At 39.0% G+C, this 12,898-nt stretch overlaps 1 protein-coding gene across 1 annotated transcript in view; it reads right to left on the bottom strand.

Annotated features, from left to right (window-relative positions):
* PAK5 (p21 (RAC1) activated kinase 5) overlaps positions 1-12,898 on the bottom strand; it is a 106,280-nt gene that overhangs the window by 42,963 nt on the left and 50,419 nt on the right. The window contains exon 2 of the mRNA XM_061208651.1: positions 104-889. Within this exon, the coding sequence (XP_061064634.1) occupies positions 104-889 (786 nt within the window). The remainder of the gene's footprint in view (positions 1-103; positions 890-12,898) is intronic.

Genomic DNA, 12,898 nt, shown 5'->3' on the forward strand with positions numbered 1-12,898 from the left:
CTCACTTATAGACAAATCAGCACTCTAGAACCTGTATAAGGTCATGGGAGCACACCTTTGTGGAGACCCCATACACCAGAAGGAAGGAGGCGGTGGACGTTACCTTTGGAACGCACATTGTGGGCTCGGACAAGCGAGGGTAGGTGTAGGAGCTGTAGGAGTGTCCTTGGGGGTGGGTTTTAAATGCACTTGCTCCGAAGGGCATCATGGGTTCCTGGAGCCCGGAGCCTGACCGTGACCTCTGCCGCATGGTGGGCTGAGGGCTTGTCTGACTCAGGTATGATGACTTTGGCCTCCTGTCATAGTCATCCAGGCTGGGTCCCCACTCACTTTCGCTGTACGCCAGGCTCTCCTTGGAGCACCCGCTGGTCCCTGCAGTTCTAGAAGGTGTGAATTGGAACGGATAATCCAGAGGGGAGCTGCTTGAGGCTCGCTGGTACCCCCACTTGAGGTCACTGTACTCACTGGGTTTGCTCAGTGAGTCCAAGTGTGTGTGATAATCAACAGGAAACCTGGCTCTGTTGGATTGCAAAGGCTTCATCTCAGAATAGTAGGCTTCCCCATGTTGTATTTTCATTACGTGCCCATTTTGCTTGGCCGAGTGGCTGCCTTTATAAAACGGGTCCAAATCATCTCCATAGAGACTCTTTTCTTTGTACTTTTCCGTCGCATAGTCAGCAGTGGTATCAGATTCGCTGGAATACTGTGAGAAGGTGAGGAATCCATTTTCTTCCCGATGGCCTTGACCATGGCTGGAGGCTCCCTGGTCTGGGGTGGGCAGGCTTTCCTTCCTTAGGGAGTTGGAGCGGGTCACGGAGATGTTGTCGAAATCCTCCAGCAGGCCATTGATGGAGGTTTCCTTGCAGGGTTTGTTTCCTCTAACGATTGTCTGGGAATAAGAAAGGGAACACTGTTTAAAGAAAACATTTCATGCTTTCAAATTGATGGAAGAATCCCACCCCGAATCCATCCAATTTAAACCACAGAGGAAAATAGGCCCTAGGAACATTTCATTAAAAAAGATAAAAAAGTCTGTTGGTTGATTTGACTGGTGAAATAAATCAAATATTAAACAATAATCTCAAACTGCAAATTCTTCCTTACCTCTCTCAATAGAGAGATCAAACATCAAAAAACCATTTAGAAGACTATATATAGGATATTATTGTCTTATTTTCCAGTTCATTGTTCCTCCGCTTAATAATAAACCTTAGCTATCTAACAATAAACTGATGATTATAATTTTAAGTCTATAACTCTTTTATTATAAAAGGTATATTTATTATCTTTTTACATTTGTTATCCAGATTATTTGCAAAATCAAAAACATTGGTACTCGAATAGTAACATACTCAGAAAGAGGTGCACATTTTTTTATACCTTTTTATGGAAGACACATAATAATTGAAGTTATCAGATTTTATAGAAGAGGAAGAAACTTTCTGAGCTGTAAATAGGGAACCGCATGAAGATTACCTGTATGATTTAATTTGTGATCAAATGTGATGTTCTTATTAAGTATATAACTGTAATGCTTTCTTGGCCACACTTCTGTGTATCATTAGTATCATCACTGCTGAATTTTGGATAGCTTGGTAATGATGTGCTTGTACCCGAATCTTAGTGACAAATTGCCAAGCCCAAATGTTCCCTTTAATGAGCCTAAATAACACTGGAATGAATAACAGGAACAGAAAGAAATCAGAAACTACTTACAAAACCAGTCAGCTGCACCTTGACAATAACAAGGTTTGCAATAAAATATGACGGGGGTGGATAAAAGAACAAAGAACAAAGTGTGACTTCAGACTTCGGGATTTCAAGAGAAAAACACCTTTGAGAAAGTAGCAAGGAATTCAAAGCTATCTCAGTTAGAACAATAGATTTCAAACTGGAAGAAAAAGTCAAAGTTGTCCTAGAGCATATGTTTTTACAGATCAGTGCTTCTCCAACTATCCATAGTGAAAGACAAGGTTTGGTCTTTTTTCCCCCAATCAGTCCTGGACTAAGGCCTTTGGTCTCTACCCTTTTCTTTTAAATAAACGTTTAAGTCTGGAGTACTTTCAGATTAACAGAGAAACTGCAAAGAGAGTTTTCATATATCCCTCACCTAGTCCCTTGATTGTTAACATCTTGCATTACTATTAACTAAACTCCACAGTTATGTAGATTTCATTAGTTTTTTCCCTAGTGTTCCAGGGTCCCATACGGGATACCTCGTTACCTTTATTTGTCATGTCTCCTTAGACCTGAGACAGTTTCTCAGACTTTCCTTGTTTTGGATGACCTTGACAATTTTACCGGTCAGGTATTCTGCAGAATGTCCCTCAATTGGGTGTGTCTGAAGTTTTTCTTATGGTTAAACTGGGGTTATTGGTTGTTGGGGAGGAAGATCACAGAGTAATATACCAATTTCATTACATCATATCCAGGGTACACACGGCTCATAACTGATGATGTCGCCCTTGATCACCTGGCCAAGGTAATGGTTGCCTGGTTTCCACACTGTAAAGTTATATTCCCCTCCCTTCCCTCCCGCTTTCCACATTTCACTCTTTAGAAGCAAGTCACTAAGTGCAGCCCATATTCAAGGGGTGTCAAGTCAAGATCTACCTTCCTGAGAGGGTATATCTACATAAAGTACTTGGAATTCTTCTCCACAGGAGACTAGGCAAGCCTCCCTATTTATTTATTCAATCATTTATTTGAATCAGTAGGGATGGAATCATGGATATTTACTTGTTTTATACTTTGGGTTATAATTCAATACAGGCATACTTCATTTTATTGTGCTTCACTTTATTGCTCTTTAAAGATTGTTTTTTGCTTTTTTTTTTTTAACAAATTTAAGGTTTGTGACAACCCTGCCTCAAGAAAATCTATTGGCACCGTTTTTCTAACAGCATTTGCTCATTTCTTGCCTTTGTGTAACATCCTGGTAATTCTCAAAATATTTCAAACCCTCCACCAGTAAAAAAGATTACAACTCGCTGAAGCCTCAGATGATGGTTAGCATTTTTCAGCAATGAAGTGTTTTAAAATTAAGGTATGTACATTTTTTTAGACATAATGCTACTGTACACTTAACAGACTACAGTATAACATAAACATAACTTTTATATGTACTGGGAAACCAACAAATGTGTGAGTCTCGATTTATTGGGGTATTTGCTTTACTGCAGTGATCTGAAGCTGAACTCGCAATATATCTGAGGTTTGCCTGTACTATGTTGTTTTGTTGCTCAAATTGTTCCAGCTTTGGTTATTAAGAGTTTTTTCAGGCTGGCTGCTGTGTCCCTATGACAAGACCCCACTCTTTTATTTTTTGAGCATTTGCTTACTTTCTGGAGCTATAAGGTGCTCCAGGCTCATCTTGTATTTTCCCTGTCCTTGCCCTAAAATCGGCCATTTCTCCAAGGAGCCTTGGTTCCATTTACCGGAGAATGATATTAGAAACCAATATCTGGGTGCTGGGTATGCACGTTGCTACTGGGGTGTCATTGTTTCCAAGCCTCTCTCAGTAAACAGAGCTATGAAATATGCATATGTAAAGTCACCCATGTACACATACATCTATAATTCTATAAATCCAGCTCTATCATATTAAATTAAACCTGAATTCAGACGGATATCTCTGAATCTAATCTAGTACCACATGGTTCATTCTAGCTTTCCCCCTTACTTGTCTGTAATCCCCACTCTCCCAACAGTGAAAAACCTGGATTCCATCATCTGCTGTTCGTTTACCTATTCAATCCCCGTAGATATGTATAGCAGTTTCAGAATTATGAACCCACATCACTATGGGAAACAACTGTGCCAACTAGAGTATAGTGTTTATGTGCAGGGCTTTTTTTTTTACTTTAGTCTTACAGTTTCCATTCAAATCACTGTTTTTAAAAGTTACTTAGGTTGGTGTCTTTTTTCCTCACACCCCCTTCAAGGAGGTTATGTCATACACGTGTAATAATAGATTCTTTTGTCACACTCTGCATTCCATCTTGGGATGCTCTGATCTCCTGGTTGACTTTTTTTTTTTAATTGCATAGATTAGTTCACTTTTGGTGCTGGAAAGTTCAATGGGAATTGACAAATGCAAAGCATCATGTATTCACCACCGGCAGTGCCATACAGATTAGTTCTACCCTCTCTCTCCTCAAATCTCCTGACCTTCCCCTAGTCAGACACTACCACTCCCCAAACCCTGTTTTTCATCCTTACAGTTTTGCCTTTTCCAGGATATCACATGAACAGAGCCACACATTCTGGAGTCTTTTGGTCTTGCTTCTTTCACTTAGCATAATACATTTAAGGTTCATTCAGGTTGTCCTGTGAATTAATAGCCTATTCTTTTTTTTCCTGATTCCCTTTTATCACTGAATAGTGTTCCTTTATATGGAATGTTGTAATTGTTTTTGTGGAGAGGGGTATACATTGATTGATTGGTTGCCAAAATAGGTGACGTTCTGTTGAAGCATCCCCCAGAGAGAGAAAGAATCATATATCATATATATACTTGGACCTCTTCTCAGAGCAATGTCTATGCAACCCCCAACACATAAACCTGGGAGAAACAATACCTATGAACAGGAAAGAGGAAGCAGCCTGGGAAGAGGCAAAGATGAAATGGACAGCTTCTAATGCATTAAATATGAATGCTAATAACTCACCCTCTAAAGTACCAAGCCTGTTCGAGCAGCTTCCTATTGCATTGCAGGTGGGTCTTACCTGTTTACACTTCTCATTCTCTATTTGCTCAGATGCTCTTCAAAGCCTCTGAGACATATGTACTGTTACTTCCTGTGGATTTAAACTGTTGGCCTCCTCTTCTGTTCAATAGTGTTTGTAGTAATTTTCAAGAAAATAGTATCCATTTGTTTATATCACAGTGTATCTACTAAAGGTCTTTTTAGCCAGCATTCTGGATAGAAATTACCCTCTGCACATTCCTACAGATTACCCACTACACATTCAAATGTCTTACATTTGAAAAAAATTAAAAACCAAACAATTATAAACAACTATTTCACAAATGTTTTTAATTGCCCAAGTATGTTTGTTTAGATTTCCGTGGGGATTAGAGGGTCGCTGTTTAAGCATACAAATTAACCTGTGACCTCAGAATTGGGGAGTTTGCGGTTTCTGTGCACTTGTCTTGAATAGCCAAAGTATGTTCAGTTTACATGTAAAATTATAGTAGTAAACCCAATCCACAGAATTCTATACATTTGTTAATATGGAAGTAGAAATATTAATATTGCTATGAGCTAAATGCTATTTAGAAAAAAAAAAAGACTATTTACTGAATAAGAAATATTTCAAAAAAACAAGTAGTATGTATTTATTACCCTTGTTTTGAATCTTAGGCTCACAGCACTTATCAGCCTTGTGGTACTGGGCAAGTTACCTAACCTTTTAAGTCACAGTTCCTAATCCATAATATGGCAAGAATAAATCCTTGCCTCATAGGGTTAATGTGATGATTTAATGAAATAACATGTGCGGAGTAGTTGGCATGATTCCTGGCATACTAATAGTAAGTACTAATAATGGCAGTCATTTCACTATTTTATGGGAAAAATTTACTTTTAAATTAGGTTGATAATAATTTAGGAAAATAAGAAGCTGCAAACAGATAGAAGAAATAAATCTCAGCTTTATACACTGGAAGTAAAAGGATAATTGATGTAGTAGACTTCAAAAAATTACTATTAGTAATTTTAGATATAAATGTCTTGAATTTAAACAGTTGAACCTCAAATTACTTCCAGTTGTTATACATACTAAATAGATACTTCTTATTAGATCTAAAAAATGGGATACTTTCAAATAAACCCCACCGCCTTTCAATATAAAAGAAGCCTGAATTCTAACTTGGGTAAGATGGTGCTTTGGGACACTAGTCTACCATCGTCTCAGTCTGCTGGCTTTCCGAATAAAGTCGCTATTGCTTGCCCTAAAAACTCGTCTCCTGACTTATTGGCCTGTTGTGTGGTGAGCAAAATGGGTTTGCACTTGGGAACATACTCAGAGTGTATTTTCCAGATTCTTCTATAATCAGGGTTACTTTTATAATAAAAAAAGTTAGACTGGGCCATGCTTTTCAGCATAATAGGATTCAGTAGTGTATATATATATATATATATATATATATATATATATATATACACACACACACACATATAGTATTAAATATATAATGCATATTTTATTAAATATATATAGCATAGTGTTAAATATATTATATACACATAAATAGTGTTAAATATGTACATATTGTGTACATTTTTGATGTAATAGTTGGTTATTGCTATAGTTGTTCAATATTTCCGCCTTCCCTATGAAGGCAGAAATACTTATGTTTAACCAAAATGAAGACTTTAACAGATCTCACCATTTTGGAACATCTTCTATAGCATCGTGATCTTACCGTGAAGCTCCAAGCCTTGGAGTTATTGATGAATAAAAGCTGAATACCACGGAAATGAAGGTATGGTTGCAGACATTTGAAAAGAAGAAAATCTTATCTATAGTGAAAACAAACAAACAAAACCCCAAGAACCGAAAGCACTGTCTTTTAGCATTTTCAATGCTAAAAGGAGACCCAAAAAAATGCATTTGAAAATATTTACTGAAGGTGTACATGAATCCCTCTTAAAGGAAACTTTTCTCTCTTTCAATGAAAACTATTAAATCAGTGTTAACAAGAAGGGGCTTACAAAATGTCAACCTTAAAAATAAATTGTTGACCCACCCTCCAAAAATTTTTTAAAAAGAAGAGTATAATAACCTTATGTAATCAGAAAAACCAGTTAAACTAGAACCGAGGCAATATGTGTTTCCGTGACATGGGTTTCACTTTAAGGAATCTTAAGCAGCAAAGTGATGATAATGAAATCCAAACATACAGAATTTTACAACACGGTTTAACCAGGCTTCAAAAGGTAAGAACCGCTATTTATTACTGTCAGGATGTGATGTTTATTGAAGCAAGATTGTGTAGTGTTGTAGAGATCAATAAATACAATAATTGCAAGAGTACCAGTAAATTTCACACTGCAAAACAGCCGAGCATTAAAAATCAATGCAACCCAATCTACTTGAGTTTAGTGCCGTGGTTCTCATTGTCTCTGCTCTGTGCCTAGACCAGCTCAGCACTGGCCCTGGCTCCTGGTGACAGAGGCCATATTTCATGGTGCTCCTTCCTCAGGCTGCTGGCCGGTGATAAGCTATAATGGATCTGTCCCTAAGAACAGCTGTCTCCCCTTGTTCCCGGGAAGAGATGAAAAAGTGCCTCTGCTCTCACAAACTGTATTAACCTTGACAATAATAAAGTGTGTAATTAACAGCTTTGCCCTAATAAAACCTCGCATTTCTTTTCCAAAACAATGTCTTCTATCCTCCTCAAGAATGTGTTTCATTTTGTCTTTCTGGTAAACACTTCTCTGGAGTTCAATAAGCCAAATAGTCCCCTGATTCAAGAATAAGCCAGGACCTCTCAGAAAATAATCGACTTTTAAACACTCCATCTAAATTCTTACCCTCTTTGCAGAGAACCAATTCCCTGTTTTTATTAAGGAATGTGGCTAGAAACACCTGAGTACATAATCACAACAAAAAGACCTGATACACTTGGATTTTTATGGGAAGAAATGTTGGCTTTTTTAACATCAAAAGAACTCAGACCTTCTATTTTCTTTCAGTTTTCTACATACACTTTTTTGTTGTTATCTTTTTTTTTTCATTTTTTTTAAATCTTTAAAAAAAAATTTTTTTTTAAACATCTTTATTGGAGTATAATTGTTCCTTTGGTAACCACAGGGGGTGGGGCTAATTGAGCGAGTAGTTGAGAATCACATATTCCTGCAAAACATGGGAATTATGGGCAGGATGTCTCAGAGCAGAGGGGGTGGTGAGGGTTTCTAACCATTAAAACCCTTTAAAATAAATTACGCAACAATCTTAATCACGTGGAATCCAAATAAGCCAATTCCTTTACTAAAAATATTATTATGTTCTGCACAAATTATTTAAAAAAGTAGAATGTATCTAAGGAAAGTTCTGTGAATTTTGTGGAGATCAAGATTTCCTCATTAAGGTAATTGGAAAATGTTCTATTGTTGGCCATTTTCTCTGCCTTTGAAAGCACAATGAATCTAACACATTTACTCATCAGTTCCATACAAGGATAACCCCTGAAGGTGACTATTTATTGTTAACTTGGCTAAGCAAATGTGTAGTTTATAGCTCTGGTTCTTGCTGCTTGCAATGCGAGGCAGCTGGGCTGAAGTCAACTGAAGCCAGTTCACCCAGAGTTAATAGTCAGAAGGGCTTTATGTTTGTATTTAAAGTCAATCTGAGACTATGAGTACCGTAATTGGGAATTTAACTGTTACCTGCTTGTCGTTTTTTGCTTCTGGTGTCTAGGTAGCAGTGAAGTTTATGGAGGCATCTCTGTTCAGTAATTTATCCATTTAATTAAACCAAAAATCGTTTCTAGGTGCAGGGAGCACTCTGAGATGAATGAGACAATATCCCACAATCTGTTTTTTAATTTGAGCATAAGATGTAAGAATTTAGTATTTTTCTTTACGCTCTCCATGTGCTATATTCACATCTTAGCCTGGCTTCCTCAAAAGCAGAGCTGAGACAATGGCTTGCATGTGAATAGTTTATTTTGGAAAGCGAGGTCAAGGAACAGTGGGGAGAGTGAAACAGGGAAGGAGGGAAGGCAATTCGGGGGTACATTATCAAGCTGGTTGTCTGTGGACAATTAGGGGTCAATTCTCAGTCTCAAAGCTGAAGATTCAAGGGAATGAAGATGCAAATATTCATCTTCCCATCTCCCCTGTCAGAATGGCTAAGAGGACCCCCTACGCATGTCACCAGGTGGCAGTAAAAAAAATCACCAGGTCCAAAAGCAGAGTGGTGCGACCGAGGTGACAGCAGGCTGTCTCAGCAACGGCTGGAGGAAAAACGGTTGGCCTAAAAGATGTGCGATGGGACACAAGAGGTATCCAGTACACCTGTTTTAGACATATATTTCACAATAAAAAATTTAAAATGAAGTAAGGCAGGGTCCCCTGCTCACAAACCAATGGGTGTGAATATCGGTATTCTCAATTAATGTGGTAGATATGCACGAAAGATGTGCGTTCCCTTTCCTTAGGGCAACCTTATTGCTGCCAAGCTGTTCCCAGCCAGGGACCATATTTCCCAGCACCCTTTGCATCTAAATGGACCATCAGACCAACTCTCACCCATGGATTATGAGCAGGTTGTGATGTGTGTCCTTCCAGGCAAGTTACAAAGAAATGTCTTTTCTTCTCTTTATTCCCTTGTCTACCAGCTGGTTGGAGAAGATCTAGCAGGATACTCTCAGAAATTGCTAGGAGATGCCGGAGCCATGTGATGGAATCTGCATTGCCCAATGACCGTGTGCAATGCCATACTCTGGACAGGAACATCCACATTGGATACTGAGTGAGAAATAAACTCCTATTTCGTTGAGCTTATCTACTGAGGTGCATGGGTTAATACGTTATAGCAGCTGGAAGGAATTACCTTAACTCATGAATCATAATGATGACTATAGTGAGCCTGGAATTATAAAGCATTCCTGGAATAAAAGAGAGTAAAGAGGGACAGACTTTCCCTGGTTTCTCTATCAAGTGTGTCCAGGCTACATAGAGAATAGACTTGGGGGTGCCAGGCAGACGGGGTGGGGAGGTGGAGGGAAGGATGTATCGGGAGTTCGGGGTTAACAGATGCAACTTATTATATATAGGATAGATAAACAACAAGGTCCTACTGTATAGCACGGGGAACTATATTCAACGTCTTGTGATAAACCATAATGGAAAAGAATATAAAAAAGAATGTATATTTATGTTTAACTGAATCACTTTGCTGTATAGCAGAAATTAACACAACACTGCAAATCAGCTATACTTCAAAAAAAAAAGTGTGTCCAGGCTAATCCTCCATCATTGGCCATGGAGCCAAGGTCACCTCCACCAGCTCCAAGGGACGCCAAGGGGAGCACTTTATGAACCAGACATGCACTGATCATGAACTGCAGCACCTGGAGCCCAAGACGGAGCACTGAGAGCTGTGACCGGAACTACTTATCTTAGCTTGATGCTTGGGTATCAAGAAGAGCTGACCACAGATGAAGAAGTGTTTCATTTTTCAGTATTTCAGGATGAGAAACAAACTCACACAGATAGTGAAAGAAGGCATATTCATTAGAGTGTATCACACAAGGGCCAATCCTGTAGTTTGATATTAGTCCCTGTGATAGATTGCTTGCAAAATGGGCACAATTAATCCCCTCCTGATGCGATGTGACATTGTAGTTCTTCACATTGGGAGGTGGTGAAGTCTATGTCCCCACCCTTGAATCTGGGATGGCCAAATGGCTTCCTGAGACAAAAGAGGGTGGCAGAAGCGACATGATACTAATTCTTAGTCTGGGCTGCAGGAAGCCCTGCTCTCTCTGTTCCCTGCCTTTCCCAGGTGAACCAGCTTGGACTGGCCATCTGGAGGATCAGAGATGAGCCATCCCTGCTGAGGCCATCTTAGACCAGCCAGCCCCAATTCATCTATGTGCCCCTTTCCTCCACGCTGGCCAGAGTAGGGAGATGCAGAAGAAAGGAGGCACAAAAGCTGGGAGCTGGGCCCATTTATACTAGGGCAGGTGAACCAGACTGCAGAAGGGAGAAAGGTCTGCGTGCCTGTGGGTAGGGAATGCTAACCCTTGATGTGGCTACAGAAAGGGGCATTTATATGAGTGGAAACTCACTAGAGATGAGTCTGGGAAAACTGGCTTCTCTTAAATGGTGCTACTCATGAAGCCCCCATCGTCTGCTTTTGCCCACAAAGGATGAGTCCGCATGGAGTCCAAACAGGGGTGTGGTCAAAGCTTATCTTTGAGTGGGTTTTAGGGTTTTTTTATGGCAAAATTATTTGAAATTGACATAGCCTCATGGTTATAATTTTGGTTCTATTTATATGGACTCTAAAAAATCAGTCAAAATGGGCATTTTAATATTTATGCAGAGTTTCCTATTATCACTTAAGATTTCTTAATGAAGTCATTAGATATCAGGTTGCTTCAACAAATTTAGGGTATTTGTGAGGTAAGGCATCTGTCCCTTTCTACTCTAAGATATTTTTTTTTATTCCATCTTTTAAAAGTGCTGAAAGATTGAGATGTTTAAATATATCAAGAACTTTTCAAATGTGGTGACTGGGAAATGTAAAATTAAATATGTGTTTTGCATTATCTTTCAATTGGACAGCATTGAGGTAGAACGGGGGTTGGCAAACAATGACCCATGGGCTAAATCTAGCCTGTTTTTGTAAACATCTTACTGGCACACAGCCGCATCCATTTGTGTAGCTACAGTGTGTGGCTGCTTTTGCACCACAACTGGCAGAGTTGAGTAGTTGCAACAGAGACCACATGGGCCTCAAAATGTAAAATATTTACTATCAAGCTCTTTACATAAAATGTTTGCATAAAATCTACAGTATCACTAGTTGGACAGGAACATTTTTTGGGGAAAACTGTTCTAGTATTTGATTCATGTGTCACGACAAAAAAGAAGACTCCCAGTAAGTTGGGTGTGTGGTTTCAGAGGGATGTGGTCACTTGGCACCAAAGGAGCACTCTTGGCTCATGGACAATCTGTGGTTCTGTGGCAGAAGGGACATGAAACACAGGTCTCCCCACTCCTGAAGCAATTCAGTTTGTGGGCCAAGTCAATCCACTAGAATAAGAAACCACACCCTGTTCTCAAAGGAATTTTCAAGTGACAGTAGAGAAGCAAGTTGACTGAGTTTTGCTGGGTGTTGAACTCAACCTTAGGCATCGCAGATGAGATTGGCATAAGCAAGAGTTGGGCACTCCCCTCCTCCACGTAAGATGTGAGCTTTAAATAATTTGTGAGATGATTGAAATGGCTGCCATCATTCCATGCACTGGTTTAAAAGAGCTTCCAGTCACTAACATTGACTTAAACAGTCACTGTGTGCCAAGACAATTAGAAGTGTTTTTCCCATATTTAATCCTTACAACAAGACTCTGAAATAGGGGCTTTATTACCCCTTTGTACAAGGGAAGGAAATAAGACTCAGAGAGGCCAAGTCACTTGCCCGATGTCACTCAGCTGGCAGGTGCAGGGTTTGAAAGCCAGGCCCACTCTTATCTATTACAAATACTGCTTCTCACGATATATGGAAATCACAGCACCTCTGTCAGCACACACAACTCTACCCTCTGAACGGGCAGAAAAGACAGCAAAAGCATCAGGACAAGCTGTATCACTCTGTGATACAATGAAGGGAATGTAAGCAAACACCATGGCAAGCAAAAATAAAATATTTCCAGAAACAAAACATTCCTAAGAAAGGATGTTTAAAACTCAGAATTATGGGAACTGGGGAAAAACAAGTTGAATGCTCTTTGGAATAATTAGCCCTTGCAGCAACTTCAAAATTCTGTCACTGTAACAAAAGAAGTATCTTGTTACATCGCATTTGCTCAAGATTCTGACATTTAAAAATTTAATAACTAACAAAATGTGTAGTATATGCATTGATTGCCACTCTCCCCCTGTAAAGACAAACCAAGTCTTGAAATATTGCTAATATGCAATGCTAAATGTCAACATTTTTTGCTTTCTCTGATAGGCTATATAAGGAAGCACAAGGCATGTTTATTTTAAATTTGGTCAACAGAATTTTACCTTTGAGTGTCCAAAACTTTGTTATTTTTTTTAACCTGACATTTTAAGCAATCTTAACAAACATAAAAATGATCTCTTCGAGGCATAATAAATGTTAAGAAACTTGTTAATCTGTAAATAAAACTGCTAGGTGGTTAAATGACATT

The sequence above is a fragment of the Eubalaena glacialis genome, chromosome 13 (assembly GCF_028564815.1).
Source record: "Eubalaena glacialis isolate mEubGla1 chromosome 13, mEubGla1.1.hap2.+ XY, whole genome shotgun sequence".
NCBI lineage: Eukaryota > Metazoa > Chordata > Mammalia > Artiodactyla > Balaenidae > Eubalaena > Eubalaena glacialis.